Source organism: Colias eurytheme, chromosome 10 (assembly GCF_061535395.1).
Source record: "Colias eurytheme isolate Ceu_HAF_F1 chromosome 10, ilColEury1 Martin Lab GWU primary, whole genome shotgun sequence".
NCBI lineage: Eukaryota > Metazoa > Arthropoda > Insecta > Lepidoptera > Pieridae > Colias > Colias eurytheme.
Window position 1 is genome coordinate 7728172 of NC_142989.1, and position 19343 is coordinate 7747514.

General features: G+C 32.1%; 2 protein-coding genes across 2 annotated transcripts in view; one reads left to right on the forward strand and one right to left on the reverse strand.

Moving 5' to 3' along the window:
- The window catches only part of LOC149905294 (uncharacterized), a 30209-nt gene extending 11127 nt beyond the window's left edge, over window positions 1–19082 (reverse strand). The window contains exons 1-3 of the mRNA XM_090106652.1: window positions 18900–19082; window positions 6514–6614; window positions 684–800 (exon numbers count right to left, since the gene is read on the reverse strand). Coding sequence (XP_089962778.1) covers window positions 684–800; window positions 6514–6576 — 180 coding nt within the window. The 5' untranslated portion in view covers window positions 6577–6614; window positions 18900–19082. The remainder of the gene's footprint in view (window positions 1–683; window positions 801–6513; window positions 6615–18899) is intronic.
- Window positions 2078–5335, forward strand: mmm (missing minor mitochondria). Its single transcript, XM_090106245.1, has one exon. The coding sequence runs from the start codon at window positions 2078–2080 to the stop codon at window positions 5333–5335; it is 3258 nt and encodes a 1085-aa protein (XP_089962371.1).
- Window positions 19083–19343: the final 261 nt, after the last annotated feature.

Sequence of the window (19343 nt, forward strand, 5' to 3'; positions counted from 1 at the left end):
TCAGGACCAACATTCCATTTCAAGCTTATCATAAATTTGCTATGTATTGTGTAAATGGGTTCCATTAGAAGTAGAACACCTACATTTCTTTCAATATAAAAAGTAAAACAAGAAGGTACCTACTTAGGTAAAAGTATTCTTGAATACAATGTGCTAAGTATCTTGTATTTGCGGGAGAGAAAAGTAAAATGCAGGTACATAAATATCCTCGTAAACTGTTGTAAAATAAGAATTTAAAATGAAATTTAAATATTTCTTGCCATTTCTCGAAGCTTAAATTGCACGGTATGCTTGCGGTTAAAACGTTCTGTTGTATTTTACAAGAAATAATAATGTTGCAGACTTTGAAATATGAACGAAGATAAATAAATTATTATACCTTTGAATAACGTTCAATGAAACATTTTTTATATAATATATTAATGCCTTAGCAAAATCGGTATATTGGTAAAAATTACCCTCTATATGTGTGCTAAATTTCATTGAAATCGATTCAGTAGTATTTGCGTGAAAGAGTAATAAACATACACACACACAACCATACCTACAAACTTTTGCATTTATAATATTAGTAGTACATAGCATATTTGCATCAAAACGATTGTAAAACACACTAAAAAATAATGTTCGCAGTCTTAAACAAAATAATAGTCAAATAGATTCTTATAATATTAAATGTTTACCTGTAACACTCGTAGTCTTAGTACCACAGCTAAGGGATAGCCAAAAGGATGGTTGAAGATCGGGTCGCCTGCTGCCGTCAACGGCACTGCGGATTCCTTACGGTGGGAGAGCGAAGCCTATACAATATAAAATATCATATTAATTTCTAAATAACACGGTTAAAAATATTAAAGTTAGTTGTAAAGTTAACGTGCTCGTTCTATTTTTATAATATTTTCTTTCTATTTTCATCATTTACTCTTTAAAATTGTAAATGGTCATACCGTTTCATCTCTAGAAAGAGTAGCTCTATGCTCTATGTGGCTACGAGGATTTTTAATTGATACGAAAACCCAAAAATATCACAACCGTATTCATGTTAATATTTTTAGTAAGTAAACGGGAACATAAAAAAACCCTTAATCATGTTCAGGCCCAGACCTCCCTACGTACCATTCAGTACCATCGTAACCTCTACAAGACGCAGGCGTATATGATATTTATTTGTGAATGATATTTATCGTTTATTATTCGTTTAACTAGAGGCAACTTGATTGTGATACTGTATATAAAGTGTACTTTTAATCACATTTAATGAGCAGTTCAGATAGCGAAGATGACACGAAAAAGGTTATACAGGCTTATGAATCCTCCGACTCGAGTTATGATGAGGATACGTTGTATAAGACGGAGAGCTCTGAAAGTAAGTAGATTTATATTATGAAAATATGTACAAGGAATAATTAAATCGATATTCTTTAGGGTGCACTCACACACATCAGTCACCGTCAAGTCACCGATGACTGATCGGTGACGGTTTGTGTACGTATCCACAAACACCAGTCACCGTCATGTTGTCCGTCAGTCACGTCGCCGGTTTGACTGAATCATTGAACACATACATCAGGTTAGTCAGTGATTAGACGTGTGTCACGCTAGAGAACTGTGTAGCAATTGACGGTAGCACGACGCTGACTGAACTGAGACGTGACGGCACCGGGTGAGTGGGGATAAAAGTATGGTACATGTATGGAAAGATTATTTGACGTGCCTGACCGGGGACGTCACTGATAGATTTCGTGCCGGCGACTGTCGTGTGGGAACAGAGTCATACTAGAACTATTGATACATATTTTTTTTTAATCCTGTCCGGTGACGTGCCGTGACGGTGACTGATGTGTGTGAGTGCACCCTTAATGTTATAAAAAGTATGTAGTCAAACTTTTTTACTCAAAAAATATACTCCAATAAAAATGAAATAAAATTATTGACAATAGTAATAATGTCATTGCTAATTTGATTTAACTTGACAATTAGATAAATAATAAAGTATTCTGATATTGACGGTGTATTAATATTTATATTTATTTCTTGTATTTCTTGAATATTCACAGAAGATTTGCTGGAAAGTAAAATGTCTACACAGCAACCATTGCCCCGCAGAAAAAGATTTATACCTAAATATGATGTTGAAGGCGTACATAAGATTGTTATTGGAGAAGAAACGCAGAATCAAATAGAACTTGTAATCGGCACCCATGTAAATGCTCAATTTCCTTGGAAATCTGTTAATAAGGCCAAGGTTATGGAAACAATTGAACTAGGAGGCGAGTTATCAGAATTTTTTCCATTAAAAGGATTGCTAGAAGCTTACCCAGGTGAAGAGATCTTGATGGGATATATCGTAGATGAATCCAAAGATGTCGATGAGTTTTATGTTTGTTGTACTAATGAAGCTAAAGAACATTGCAAACAACAGTCTGATCGATTTATTAGAAGGCAAGAAAAGAAATTGGAAAAAGCCGTGCAGAAAAAACCAAGGCCATGGAAATGTCTGGGTAGCGATAAAGAACTTAAAGAACTCATACCCATAAATCAAAGACCATTAATGGAGATAGAAATACGTGCTAAATTTCCGAAGGAAAATGACCCAAAGACTCTTCAGGTTAGGGATACAAATTCAAGTCGGGATGGATATATAGAATTAACACCATATAGACAAAAGTTTAACAGTGTTTTTCGTCGAAGAGTAGATTGTGCAACACAAGCAGCTCCATCCATGATTCACAGCCATGCTCAAACTTTGTTAAAATATCCACAAAATATGTGGACACAATCAATAGCAGATGCTTTAGGCAAAGTCGATGACACTGATGCGGGAGGCGATACTGGGAATGCCAATGAGAATGACGAAGTTGGTGCTAATAAGATTGGTAGCTCTGATGAAGATGAGGAAGATGAAAAGGGAACTTCAGATGAGGTAGGGTTATTAGCTTACAAAAATGCTTTGTTACGTATGAGGCGTCCATCTTATATCAAAATGATTAATAGCTTTATGGAATCGCGGAAGAATGAAGTTAACTCCATTGTAGAACTGAACACAGTAATGGATATGTATTGTAATGATTATCCAAATTTAGTTTCTGAGCAAACAGTCGATATTTATGATACTATGACTTTTGAAGAATATGTTTGTTTCACCGACGTAAGAGCGAAAGATAAGTATATTTCATGTGCAGTTTTTCATCCAATGTGGTCGGGTATAGTCGCAATATGCTATGCAGATGGATCGCCAACGGTTATGAAAACTGTAAGTAGTCGAGCTGACCCTATTCAAAGAGCGGTATATGGTATAAATCCTGTGTTAATTTGGACCCATATTGATAGTTTATTGCCTAAATTATATCTTGAGGCTCCACGAGAAGTAAAAATTCTTTCGTTTTGTCCTTTTAATGAAAATATTTTAATAGGTGGTTGCGTTAACGGGCAAATAATTATATGGGATATATCAAATAAATTAGAAAATGTTGAGAAAATCGAGGTCCTGAGTGAGAAAAGAGAAAAATATAGAATTGCAATGAAGGCTCATATGGATTGGATGAAAAATGTCCAGGATAATGCTGTAGTTCAACCAACAGTTCTGAGCAACCTCGTAACAAGTCACTATGGTCCCATTACATCAATAAACTGGCTCTCACCTAATTTTACTGTTACTCCTCAAGGCAAAATGGTTTTAAATCGCCCGCAAAAGAAGTCTTTGATGTTTTTTACCGGTTCAGATGATGGTGTTATCCTTATATGGAATTTGTCAGTAGAAAATGTAACCCAATTTGAAGGAAAAAAAGTTAAGAAGTCAAAAAGAGTGCTACAAAGACCCTTGGGTTTACTAGTCGATGAATCAGAATTTAAAGTTTTAGACAGAGTTTTACAGCCATGTTATAAATTAAAACTTGGCGCTGCGGGGGAAGTTTCTTCTTTACCTTTACAAAGCTTTGCCATGAATGCACCAATTATAAAGTACATATACACGCCAAGGAATACAGGATCAGGAAGAAAATATTTTAAATCAGAAATTGTGCGACAATGTGATGCTGACATAAATACAATCCTTTATTGTGGTTCTCAACATGGTGAACTAGTTCAAATTACTTGGGAAGGACATGAGTTCAATACCGGAGAAGTTGTGAATTCAGAATATGCAGAATTTAAATTTAGTTGCTGCATACATGATGGGATTGTTGCCTCATCTCAAAAAAATCCTTTTATAACTCATGTAACTTTGACTGTTGGTGGTAAAATATTAGCAATTTGGTCTGATAAATTAATGGGGAAACCATTAACTTGGAAAAAGCGTCCGTACCGATTAACCGCTGGTGTTTGGTCGTTATATAAGCCAAGTTTATTTTTCATTACGACTTCTGAAGGTGATTTAGAAGTATGGGATTTATTATTAAGAAGTGATCAACCCATTGCAATACAAACATTATCCGGAAATATGTTGACTGGTGTCAGCTTACATACATTACCTTTAGCTAAAAATATGATTGGTGTGAGCGATGTTAACGGGTCTTTTAGGTTATTCTTAGATCCACCGATATTCATGATAGAAAACCCAACCTATATTGGCCGCATGGAGGCTACGATTATTCGTGAACTAAAGGTAATGCAGTCATTCATGGAATGGCAAGATGAGTGGATGCGCAATAACCCCGAAATATTATTAGAGATGAAGAGAAAAGAAGGAGATCTTCTTGCTCTGAAAGAGGAAGAAAAACGTAAACAAAGGGAAGAAGAAGAGAAGAAATTAGAAGAAGAAGCAGAAGCAAGAAGGCAGGAAAAAATGAAAGTAGTCGGCCCAGAGGAAAGGTGGCAGAAAATTATACAGAAATTGATCGAACGAACTATCGCAGTCAAAAAAAGAATCAATAGGGCCGAATTGATTGAGCATGAAAAACCATTAAGAGAATTAGAAGCACAACGGTTAGAAAAAGAAAGAAGAATGTTAGAGATAATGAAAAATCAAAAAACAATTTTTAACGATACCGTTGCTATACTATTCCCTGAAGCAATTAAAAAAGAGGAAAAGGTAAAAAAGAGTCTTTTGCCAGGAAAAAAGAGCACTTTAAAAGAAACATATTTGCAAGAATATTCTTCGTTAAAGAATAGTGCGCTTAATACTGTCCGTGATAATCCTTTTAAGGTAGCATTTTCATGGGAAGCAACATTAGCTGAAGGAACAGAAAGAAGACAAGCGCTTAACGCACATGAAGATTTCATAAAGCTTCATAAATGTAGAATAGTTGAAGAAGGGACAAATTATTCTCCTCCAACTGTAGAAACAAAAGTAGTCCAGGAGATAGTTGAAGATGAAGAGATCCAAGGGGAATTATAGTCAGTTATTTGCAAAATGATACTTTGACAAACAAAGTTTTCCTTGATTTAGGTAATAATAAATAAATCTGGACTAATATTCTGATACTTTTTTAATTTATTATAAATAAATAAGGAATGTTCTTTGTAGGCCTAAAGGAAATCCTGAAGTCACAGTGTGAAGATACATACAGCTGTAATTCTTTATTGCATTGTAACATTGCTGATTTATAATGTCATATTTTTTAACTTAATATAATGCTCTAATTATATAACCAAAAGAATAAAAATATAGGTACTGAAAATAGAGTTTTTCTTGTGAATATTTTGATGTTTTACCGCTGAAAAATTAACAAGTACAAACCTTGTTAATTTTAATATTTACAAAATTATAAAATTTTTTGAAATGAACTTGCCTTAATTTACATAATTGTCTTGGCATAATTAGTACTCATTTTTTTTTCAAAAATATTTTTATGACTGTAAATAATAGTTAAATTAACGAAAATTGACACACGATTTGGTCTATATTTGATAAACATGATGTTTATAAGCCTATGTTGTCCTTATTGTTTTCCCTGAAATAAATCCATACTATATAATATTATAAATGCGAAAGTAACTCTGTCTGTCTGTCTGTTACTCAATCACGCCTGAACTACTGAACCAATTTGCATGAAATTTGGTATAGAGATATTTTTATACCCGAGAAAGGACATAGGATAGGTTTTATCCCGGAAATCCTACGGGAACGGGTTTTTCTCTGAAAACGCGGGCGAAGCCGCGGGCGGAAAGCTAGTATTAACATAAATTTTCTCTGCCCTTAAAGAAACCCAAGCCATATTTGCCTATTCATGTATCTAGTGACATTTGGCTTCCGCCCACCCTCAATTAGGCTTTAAGCTGTCGCTATTCTGAAATCACAAATTTTTCCGATCAAACATTTGTGTTCGTTTTTCTATCAACGCTCTGCCTTTTGCGCAATTTTAATTCTCTGTTAGCATCATTGATTTTATATACGTTTTATCATCATGTTCATTATATTATGGGTTTGTATGATCCTTTATACGAGTAAACATTACAATTACATACATGCTTTAAATGTTCATGTCTTTGTTTTGTATAATCATTGTTTAATAACATAATTATGTCTTGTTAATTTATTATACTATAGTAATTAATAAATAAATGAATACATACTGCATTTAATTCTTCCATATCGTCGTCACAACTGAAAGACGTTGCACATAGTTTTCGCTTCATAAATGCGACGGCCGCGGCGTTTGCGTTTACGGGAGAATCTGAAACAGAATAAAAATGTATTAATTGTTTAAAAAACTGAACAAAGTTTTCATGCCCCTTTGAAATGAAAAAAGGAAGGTGAACCGATTATATAAATTAAGTAGATACCTATATTCGTAAATCTTTCAGATAATATAAATACATAATAGCTCTTTGCAAAATATGAAACCTATTTACACCTTTTTGATTGTCAATGACTACGATAGTAAATTAACCATCTACCTATAGCTCTTATATCTTTATATTTTCCATTATTATTTCACAAACAAAGGTAATGGTTTTAATGCCCATCAAATTTGATTTCGAAAAGTTAGCGATTAGACTTCATTTTGTTTACTGAAACTTCTTATTGCATGTGAATTTTTAACGGATTTAATATCAAAATTCATATCATTCTAGCTCTAATTTAGCAGTAATAGACAAGGCAAAAACGATGCTTCCCAGACAGACAAAAACGATTCCTCCATAGTGGAAATTATTAATTTGCGAGATTCATAACATAGATATGCAATTGGAATGAGATAATTTATATTGAACAGTGTTTTTAACCATTTTTAAATATTCAAACAAAAACATTCAAGAGGAAATCGCTTTGGAAATTTGATGATTGTTTTGTTACGTTAACAACAGGAGAATATCTTAGAATCTAAATAATGGGCCATAACAATTTGATCTGACGCAGATACGAATGCCATGTATTCTCATAACGCTCTAAGCATTTTGATAATATCATGGACTAATAAATATAATAATATTGTAATTTATATTGTTATTCTAAATAAAACGGACTTTTACGTTTAAATATATTATGCTGTGATATTATGTATAGCTAATGAATTCTTTTATCTTTTTATTTTAAAGTTATGGAGGTTCTATACCTACGATAAACCTTCATGAATTATCATACAATGTGGTTTTAAGTTTTCGTAAAGAAATTCCATTCACGAATCTCCAATTAATTTCATAACTTTGTATTATAAGGTAGGTATTCTTTTTCCTTTTGAGGTTCGGAACCCTAAAATGAGGTACTTCACTATTTCAATTTTTTCGATTCAATAACCAAGAAAGGAATAATACAAGCAGTTGTAAAAGTCATTATATTTAAACACTAATTAAACACAGAAAATTTAAAAACTTACTTAGATTATTAAGCGCAAAGCAAAATTACGAATACAGCAGCAGTATACGCAGAAATTACCTACATAATTCTACGATTATTGCGTCGGGATAGCCACTTTGGGAATCGTAAAGACATGCTCAAAAAATACTGAAATATTCACCCAACACTCCTTTTATGTAATATGTAAATCCAATCCAATCGTACAGAGTGCCAAGCCTACGACTAATTTGCTAATGGGCTGCAGTGTATGAGGCTTTAATGAGAATAAACGATCCCTATGAATGGCCTTTTTGCGTGCTCCAATGGAACTTGATACTTATCCATCGATCTTCTTTATCTAGGCCATCCTGTGTGGACTGCTAATTATCGTTAATATTCAATGGTATTGCTATAGAGTCGATAAGATTTTAAATGTCCTGGTTTTTTTTAAGTTTTTTTGAATTATAAAGAAGAAAGAGAAGTTCTGTTTTGAATATTATGATTGCTAATACTTATTGACATTACAATGTTTTAGTAGGTAGAGAGTTATGGTAATGAATGAAAATTCAATATTTGGAGTGGTACAACGTATGACTTGTTCATTTGTAATTGGGTTCTACAAATTGCGATGTAAGTTTTGGCAAAGAACGAATAATGCTGATCCAAATAGGTCGTTTATAAGGAAATAAGAATTCTAAGAGTTGACATTATGTAAATAGCTGAGAGGTTCGGACACAAATAATAGACTTCATGTATTTTTGTTATACGATTGATATAATACACACACCGGCACAATTAGCGGAACAGAAACCGATACGTGAGAACATCATCTGGGATTTGAACGAATGGCAGCAGGTTCTCTTTACTGATGAGTGCAGAGTTCTTTTAAAACAGATCAATGGGAGACAGCGAATATGGAGACACAGAGGAGAACGCCAAATATAGTCTAATTTTGAACACACAGTGGCTTATGGTGGCGGCTCGATTATGGTTTGGGGAGGGATATGTTTGAGAGCTCGCACGGAGTTAGCGATAGTCACAGGAGGGATCATGACAGCAGATAGATACATCAGAGACATTTAAGAAGAACATTTTGTACCATTTGCCCCATTTATTGGTGACGACTTTATTCTAATGGAAGATAATGCTCGTGCTCATAGTGCACAATCGTTACAGGCATATCTGAGCCACGTAGGTATACCGGTGATGCAGTGGCCAGCAAATTCCCCCGATATGAATCCGATAGAGCATGTCTGGGACTTGCTAAAAAGAAGGGTTAAATCCAGAATGCCACCCCCCCAACAATCTGAATGAACTTGGAAACGCATTACTTGAGAAGTGGGAGCGGTTGCCTCAAGAAATCATCGATAACATAATCTGTAGCAAGCCCAGACGAATGTTAACCGTAATCAGAGCAAGAGGGGGAAACACTCGTTATTAATTTTGCTTTAATTTTATTGTCAAATCATTTAATGCTTACTTTTTTTATTTTTTTGTGATGGTTCATAATCATCTAAAAATTTCACTTATTTCAAATTTCTTTATTTTTCAATAAAAAATAACGAAGACTTTTCAAAGTCGTTGTTAAAAGATGTTAATCAACTTGTTATTTTGTATCTAATTACATTTTCGTCAAATATATGCGTTATTATCTCATAGTCTCACTTTTTTTTCTGTTCCGCTAATTGTGCCGGTGTGTATATTTTCTATTCTTCGTAGGTACATTTTGTTAATGAATTATTAATATTAATCCTCGTGGCTCGTTGAAATTTCACCCATTATAGACAGATTATATGTTTGAAATGGAAATGCTTGGACTTAGTAGGTATTAAATCTTGTCAATAATTTTACTTAGTATAGCGGAGCTAATAGGTACAAATTAGGGCATGCAGAACCGAGTCCGGTTCCAAGTTTCTGAAACCCGGTTCCAAATCGAGCTCAGAACCGGGTAGAACCGGGTTACCCGGTTCTTTTATAATACTTCGGAAAAAAATACGAAATTAAACAAAAGTAACTGTAAAAGTACCTGATGGGCCTTTTATTTTACGCGGCTTGTGTCTTATTTTATTAAATTAATAAAGAAACAAAATTTCAATACTTCTCTTTATTTATCAGTCTTATAAAAGTACCTTGTTATCATAATATCACATATAAACGTAAACCTTATTCATTAACTGCAAACTGTAAAGCAAAAAACCGGCCAAGTGCGAGTCGGACTCGCGCTCCGAGGGCTCCGAACAAACCTATTTTTTATAATGTTGTAACTTTAAAATTTATGTTTCTAGCAATTTTTCCTTTATCTGTGTTATAAGACCAAATTTAAAGGCTCTGTGTTCATGAAAAGTACCCAGTTGTAGGTTTTGAGTCCCATGCGAATGTCGAAATTTGCGAAAATTTTCAGCATTTACGGCTGTATCTTTTGATGCGTTGGCTTGTGAAGTTGTGAGTTTGACTTTTTCACATAAAAGGGACCGAAGACTTGAGTATTCGATATAAATTTCAGCTTGATACCAAAAACAAAAACATGACTGGATCATTATATGAAACAGTAAAATCAACAGCTTTTTAAATTCACGACAAATCGAATAAAAATATTTCTGTAGCCTAATTTTTGTTATTTTTGAAGCCTAATTTTTTTTTTGGTAATAGAACCGTAGGAAACTTATAGCATCTAAGGTTAGACAACCAATCAGAGCCACGCTTGAGGCGTGGCACGAAAATTCGCGATGCACGTGAGTCTGACGTTGCCAGATACAATCAATTTGTTAAAATAATGCAGCAAAATACAAATAATACTTTTTATTTTAATATTTTGGTCGGAACCGGGAGAACCGGGTTTCATACTATTCAGACCCGGTTCTCAAGATCATCAAAAAACCCGGGTTTACCCGGGTTTTTCGGAACCGGGTAAACCCGGGTGCATGCCCTAGTACAAATGCTCTAGATAAACTGTTTAAATAATTTTGGTACTAAGCCGTCTATTAGATCGATCCGTTAACGATTTATTTTTTACATAAACGCATTTGAGACTCATAATGAACATCTCAAAATATCAGGTTTGTCAATCTCCTTATTCAAACGATAAAAACCCAATGACTCTATTACTTATACTAGTAAAAACTGTCCTAAATTATATTATAGAAAAGGGATAACGAGTTTTGTACGTAACATGGCTGCCGAAAATTATAGAACAAAGAACAATAACAGCGTATAAAAATATACGCATGTAAATAGGTACCGTATTTATTTTTCAAGTACCTATTAATTGGTTTCTGTATCACTTCCAAGTTTACAATACATCCACGTGTATTTCAAAGCCTGTATAACGATGCGGGTTTTCTTGTTTTATTTCGGGAATTTCTTTACATACATGCACACAAAAATTATCATGTTATACGCGAGTGTTGAAGACAATAGGTGTTGTACTTTATATAATAGTCGTGACTCTTATCATGTTCCAAAATATTCTAGAATTTTCTCGTAGTTTTGTTTTGTGCAAGGTTTGAATAGTAGCTTTCCTGACCGATAATAGACCAATATAGACAGGCATTTTAATGTTATTAAGTTAGTAGTTGTAGTAGTTAATTATAAATAGCGTAGCAGTAATGATTTTAATTACCATCAAGAAAATAAATATTCGTTATCGTATTGTAACTGTATGAGTAACAAACCTTTTTATTGCGTGCTTTCCTAAGGCGCCCATTTTTTTGGAATTGTGGTTCACACACACAAAAATAATAGATAAAAAACTGATTTTGTACCAACTAGTTGTATTTTATCTAACTCAATCATATAATCTACTCAATATCTATGAATTTTCCAACAAATGATTCAACTTCAACATTTATACCATAGAAGTTTTCAACTTAAAACATTTGCATTTAAAACGGATCCTTTTTGATTACAGGAACAGTTTAAATTGTTAAAACTTGTAATGAATCGTTTTAAAGGTATTATGATCTTCTTATTATTCGCAAAATACGTACAAGTAAAGTGCTAGTAATCTTGATTGCAAAATTAGTTTACCAGCTCTAATTTAAATAAGTATGAACCAAAATTATTAATATTGATAATAGTTATAGTCCAATAAATAATCAATATTAGAAATAAATACATAAATAAATAAATAAATAATAATATAAATAAATCTAATTTATATAATATTCAGGCATACGGATTTTCCTATTCCTATAGATATAATTTAATTTAAGAGACTCTAAAGTTTGTTATCCAAGTATATTAGTTTCAATACGCATACCTGAGTTAAGTTTTAGCACTATATTATATAAGTCATTGCTTTGACTATAATGATAGATGCTACGGACATTATTTGATACGAATTAATGAGAATTACTTTATTGAACAAAAGCAAAGAAATTAATACAAAACGACATTTAAAAAATATAATGAAGACAAGGCGATTACTGTAAGGCAACTAATATAATCTAAAACTAATTATCATGCATAGTCATTTAAAGTTAAATGTTACAATCAAAATATGTATTAATTATGTAGCTAAAATAAAATCTTTTTCATTTGCAAACTTACTCTCTATATTTATGGTCGTATTTCCTACTCATGACTTACATTTGTGCAAATTATTTAAAGCATTAAATACACTGAACGTATTTTATTCATGAAAATGAAATGATTATGAAAAGCTACTTGAATAAAGTTAAACACATTTGGTTTTACTTATATTGTGTATATAGGACGAATAAACAAGACCGGTGGAAATCCTTTGCTTCTATTGAATAAATACTTAGACCATTCCATATTTTAGCGGTTGTTTTCATTAGTACCTATCTACCGTAAGCAGAATATTATAGATAATAACATAATATATTATTAAGGACGTAATTACCTACTAGTTATATAAAAGAAAGGTAGTATTAATTTAAATTGTATTTTGTGTAATGAAAACCAAATAAATGTTTATTTATTTTTCTCATAAATTCTTCAGTATAGTAAGATTGTATTAAGCTTTTAATCAAACATCAAATAAGGTTAAAGTTGAAGAAAACGAATTTAGTTGGCTAATGTACAATTGACTGATTCAATTTTACTTGCCGTATTTTGGAAGGTCATTGAGGCTTTTATAAAAAAATAAAGCGTGTAAAAAACTGTTTCTTACATGCCCAAAACATTATCCTACACAAAAAAAAGGTCGTTTGAAGAACCCAAGCTTCCTGCAACATTTTGAATAATTTTTGCTAATTTAGTAATCAACGAATAAAATGTGTGTGTTATTATAATAATTGTAGTAATGTACTTATTTCGAGGAATCTTAATGAATGACACGCAAAGCGTTCTACATCTATACTAATATTATAGAGAGGAAACCTTTGTATTTTTGTATGTTTGTATTGAATAGGCTCAAAAACTACTGGACCGATTTCAAAGTTTATTTTACCATTACTTATGGGATTCTTCCGAATCCGTGTAGGGTATATTTTATCCCGGAAAACGTAAATATGTCACGGGCGAAGCCGGGGCGGACCGCTAGTTGCTTATAATTCTGTAAATGTACTTCTAACTGATCAATGATGCATATTTATTGTAAGCCATTGCGTCTTTTCATTACAAATATCTCGAACAACAAAAGCGCCTGGATTTTAATCAAACCTTTCTTTGAAGCCTTATATCTAAGAGTGGTTAGTTATTACATGCCTAGATTAAAAGGGAATGCTTGAAGGATAATTTATAATATCCACTTATTATTTAGTACATGCTTCTTTAGACATGAAAGTCCTAATAAATCTGCCGAAAGTATAATAAATCAGTCTTTTACTGATAAAGCATTATTTAGGAACGTATTTATTGTGTTTGGTTTTTTTCTCTTGCCTATTGTGCAATTTATGTACCTATATTTCATTTTATGTTATTTCTCTAATGTGGTGTGTACAATAAAGCTTTCATTCATTAACTCTAACTTGTTAACAACATTGGGGTTGATGTGCTCTTCGTTATAATTTCATTATATTAAAACTATGTTTTATTACCGGAAGTTCATCGTTTTGCAGAGCCAGCACAAAGTTTCCTTTGAGCATAGGCAATGAACCTGTTAGTTATTTTTGATCTCAATTTCCTATCTTTTAATTTTAAAATTTCATGAAATACAAGTAGCTAGCTAGCGTACAAAATTACGCAGAGAATTTAAAGTATACTGAACTGCGTAGTTGTGTTGATATAATAAACATAATATTCTTAAATTGTTTGCATACTCCTACGGAAGATTCGCTTTTGGATTTTTATTTACGTTTTATGTATTTTAAATAAAAATAACTGAAGTCTGATTATTACACATTGAAGGTAGGTATATACTTAATGTACCTACATATTTGTTATGTTATTATATTGTTATTAATCTTATATGAATTAAATTGTAAATATACAAGCATGCTTTTGATTTCATTATTGAACCAACTCTAACTTGTTTTTCAGTTACATTTAATAATTCTCAGAAAACGTTTATTACAATTTTCACTACGATGAGCAATGAATTCGGGATACAATAAGTTAAAGGTATTAAACACGGATCACTTTATGAAATATCTATTAAAATCCGAACTCTGCAATTCGGTAGAGTTGAATGTTTTACTATAAAACAATTTCGAAATTTGATACCGATATCTATAATTTATTTACGGCTTCGCTTAAAATAGATGATGAAAAAAAACAGCTACAAATGTGTAGTTGAATAAAGTGTTTTATTGTTTTTTAAATCAATTTGAATTCATTAAACTTTTGCAGTGAGAGTTGGTCAAGCTACAACTATAAAGAAAATTAGGTGCCGTGATATTATACCACCTCATAGACGCGGACGTCATAATTTACTTGCAGTAAGTTATGATATATTTGACTGACCGGTTGGCTTGGTTGGTAGTGACCCTGCCTTCCAAGCCAGAGGTCGTGGGTTCGATTCCCACCCGGGGCAAATATTTGTGTGATGAACATAGATGTTTGCTCTGTGTCTGGGTGTTAATTATCTATATGAGTATTTATTTAAAATTATATATGTATATAATATATATGTTTATCAGCCATCTGGTTTACATAACACAAGCGAAAGCTTAGCATGGGATCAGATCGTGCCGGGTGTGAAAATTGTAATGAAATATTTATTTATTTTATTTATTTATATCATCAGGCAAAAATTGGCGGCAGTAAACCACACGAATTAACATGAGGCCATGATCTTGACAACGACCTAAGTTCCTTCTTAGGACAGGAGCGTTTCATATTTTGGGAATAACTGAAGGTAGGTAGGTATTTACTCTGAGAATTATTTTTTTGTTTGGTGATAGGCAATTTTGATTATATTAAACGAAAGACCAAATAATTAATATAAATTAAGGGCTTGGTCTAGTAGTGCAAACAAATGCATCCTGTCATCCTATATGTAAATAATACAAATGTACTAAGGGAAAGTTGCTCCACTTAATTTTTAAAAATTAAATCATTCGTATGCATAATTTAATATTCGTAATAAGTACCAAAAATTACAATTTGAAACAATTTTCGTGAAAATTACACCGGGTGATTTTTTTTATCAGTACACAAAATTTGCGAATACTTTCTATTGATATCTTCAACTTCATGTTTATATAACTGATCAACTTTTACAAAGAAATTTGGACGAAATATAAAAAAAAATAAGCTTTCCATACAAAATGCATAACTCTATACATTTTTTTCGACCTAAGTTTCTTAGTGAAAGTTGTTCAGTTTAACTAATAAAACGGATAAACAAATTTTGTATATAATAAAAAAATGTAATGTTTGTGTTAAAAAATTATAAAATAGAAAAATACGCAAATGAAAACAAAAGATATTTATTTCTGACTAGCTTCCGCCCGCGACTCCGTCCGCGCGGATGTCGGTCTTCGCGTCTTCTACAGATTTATTATATTATGTATAATATATAGATTTATATTGATAAACCTAATAAATCTTTTGCTAGCATTCTGATGCTTTATCGGTTGCACTGGATTTATCTCTTTTTTTTTTCAATCGCTTGAATGATATAGGATGGGTCCTTGATGGGCATCGAATGCTGAAGTCTCGAATCAATCAATTCTGACAGTAGGCAATTTATGTAAAATCTTGATAATGGTCCATCATTTTATTTTGCCTAAACGTTACATAATTTTTTATATATTCTATTTTTAACGAATGATTCACTCCAGTCCAAACAGCAAAGACTGTTAACGAAGTCTGCTTATTTGTATAAGTGAAAAGTGTTATTTTTTGCATTGTATTTCAAATATTATTTTTTTTATTTTTAACCGCATCTTCCGCATTCATGTCTTTTGCCGGAATTAGACATTTAACTTCTACTAGTCCCATTTTCCCTTTTTGATATGGGAGTGTATAAAGTAAATTTTTTAGATATTTCTCGTTATACTTTTAAAAAGTTATTATTGTCATTTTGCTCATTAGGTAAAATTATTTCGATATCAGTTTTAAGTTTTTTGATACCTGCAATAATAACGTCATAATCGCCTGCACATACTTAACGATTACACCCTGTATACAATCCACCATCCACATTCATAATGTTATCCTGTCCTCCTCTCCTTTACGCTGTTCACCGATACATTTTAAATGAGTAAATCTGCTACCACTGAAGGATGTTTCATTGTGATCAGCAAATTTTCACCACTGTTGTCGATTATTTGTTTTTCATTTTTAATCAGCAATTGGGAATCATCAGTTTTGTTTTTTGCAGATTGGTGATGTACCCTAACAATACGTCGAAAAGGGAAAGCATCAACGAATTATCGTTTTCGTCCTCTTTTTTTATTTTTCGCGTATCTGTTACTTGTGTTTGTTTAGTTCTCATCACCCACTGAATTTTCTATGTTATTGTGATCTTCCATTACATCTGAGTTTTGATGATGTGATGATAATCCATTCGTTTTAATATTGGTACTTAGAGTTGGTGGACTAAACTAGAAATGGCGGACTAAATTTGTCAGCGCGTCTGTAAGATCAGAATATAAAACCAACATCCTGTATTTAAGTTACAAAATTAATAATCAAACAACATGCCGCTACGTTGAAAATGACTAGAAGAAAAAATTAAAACACCTCGGGATATAATTTTGGAGTAAACAAATCATTTTCCCCGTATGGGGATTTCCCCGGATGAACTTGGGAAGTTCAAGTTCTCAATACAAGTTTATATTATATTTCGTATTTCTCAAACGAAACGAAAATGAAGTTCCAAAAATGTTTATTCATTTTTGGAACTTCAAAAAAAATATATTATAAGAAAATTTATGAGCTTACTTTAGTTTTAAAGAAATATACATCCCTTTACTGACACCCCGTAAAATAAAGAAATTGTTGCCAATCACCTTTGCAATCTATTTGGTTTCATTAACTTTATGTTCGAAGATAATTTTTTTTCTAGTAGTTACACGCGTATTTTTTTCGTTTATTTTCCATATCGAAATCAAATGTTTAAAAATACGAATATTTGCACAAAACTAAGATAAAAATAATCAATTAACAAAAATATTAAATTTAATGAAGTAGAGCAACTTTCACTTCGGTATGAAGGAAAATCGAGCGTAGAGCACACGTCAGAACGCTCCGGCCCAAGGAGCGCGACTAAAGAAATTCGCTAGGATTTTTCCTAATTATTTTAAATATTTTTTTAATATTTAAAGAATTATCAAAATTCAAAAAAAAAAGACCAATGAGTATTAAAGGATTAATACTCATTGGTCTTCAACCAACTCGAATAAATTAATGGAAAAAATAACTTTTAGCAGTATTTATCAATAGATTTTGTAAGGCAAAAAATGGGAAATTTAATGAATTTATAACGTTCTAATTAGGAAAATCATAAGTTTTTCGGAAATTGTATTCAGCACTTTTTAATAACGACTATATAAGGATAATAATGCGCTGATCAGATTGTATAAATTGTAATCGGTTGCAACGTAGTGAGTGCACAAACTTAGCTCGAAATGTCTTTGGGGGAAAGAGACTTATCTTGAAGGCCTGATTAAGGTAACATAAAGTAACTTTATAAATGTGAAAAAATTCACGCGCATTGCGTATATAACACTAATTGATAAACAAGAAAAAAAAATCAGTTTATCATTTCATTAGCCGGGAAAAAATTGTCAAATAACTTGTTGAAAACGCAATTTTGCTAGACTGCAGCCTTTTTCTGTAACATCGGAAGAGACTAGTTTCCCACAACACAGGGGATCCTAGTGTGGGGACTAGTGTATCTCAATTACCTGCCCGTTATTTTAATATGCTATTTGTACTGTATTCAAAACTTATTGTACTACACTGTGAAACAAATAAAAAATAAATGATATGGACTTTAGTTTTTGGATTCATTAAATAGGTACCTGGGAGGATCGCAAAATATAAAAGATATCTATATATATATAAAACTCAAAGGTGACTGATATAGTGATCTATCAACGCACAGCCCAAACCACTGGACGTATCGGGCTGAAATTTGGCATGCAGGTAGATGTCGTAACGCACTACGTCCCCTAAGAAAGGATTTTAGAAAATTTATCCCCTTAAGGGGTAAAATAGGGGATGAAAACTTATACCATGAAAATTAATCTTTTCCACGCAAGCGAAGCTGCGGGCAACAGCTAGTTACATATAAAAATACGCTGTATTGAAGCTTTTAGCCATAGAATGAACCTTCGCAATATCTACAATGCATAAATAATTTAAAAAAGTAATCGTAAGTCTTTTAAAGTTACGAAATAAAGCATCAAATTGAAGCTATTTTTAGATAGTGTCACAGCCCTCGACCCCTTGGTTACACGAGGACCCTACTCTGGAATTATGTGGAATAAGGTAAAATTGTGAAAAAAATATAAATTAAAAAAATTAATATCATTTCACGTGAATAGGTTAAACGGGTCCTAATTCCTATAATAAATAATGTTAGTACACAGATAGAATAATAAAAAGCATTGTTATAAATAATTATAATACCAAATTTAAATTATTCGCTAAAATGTGAATGTTCAAAGAGCCACGTTTGTTAAATTGGGAAACTTGAATTTTACATCAAAGAATAACAAAACATTCAAACAATTTTTGTATAACAAAAATCGATAAAAATTCGACATCATTAGTTCAGTCTTACATAAACATCTTCAAATAAAGGAATAACATATATTTATCAACGTACCTCCAATTAAAAGTTTTTTCCGAAATATCAGTTCTATATTTTTACAGCACGTAGTCCCAAAAACATCCAAAACAATACACACTTTACACTAAACAATACAAAGCCATCAGCTTTAAATTTCCGATTGCATATTCATGTTTCTTTCGCGATTCAAATGGAGATTTGACCTCGGGATCAAATGAAGCGGGCGAATGCCGCGGGAGCTGAAACTGTACTGAAGTCAATTCTGAAATTACTCTGTAGTTAGAAGATCAAAGTTAACATACTCTAATATTTTCTCAGAGATGTTTAATTTGCAATGTTCTAGGGACCCTCAAAATAATGCCAGCTACTATTTCATTATTTTTGTTGAGCAAACTCATTCAATTATTTATGAAGTAATTTCACTGTAATTCTCCAGCTATTTTGCATTTGTGTGAATGAAGACGTGGTTAAAACTTGCTT

Excerpts from the sequence above, each read along its gene's own strand:
- mmm (XM_090106245.1), top strand. The coding sequence starts at position 2,078 with ATGTCTACACAGCAACCATTGCCCCGCAGAAAAAGATTTATACCTAAA.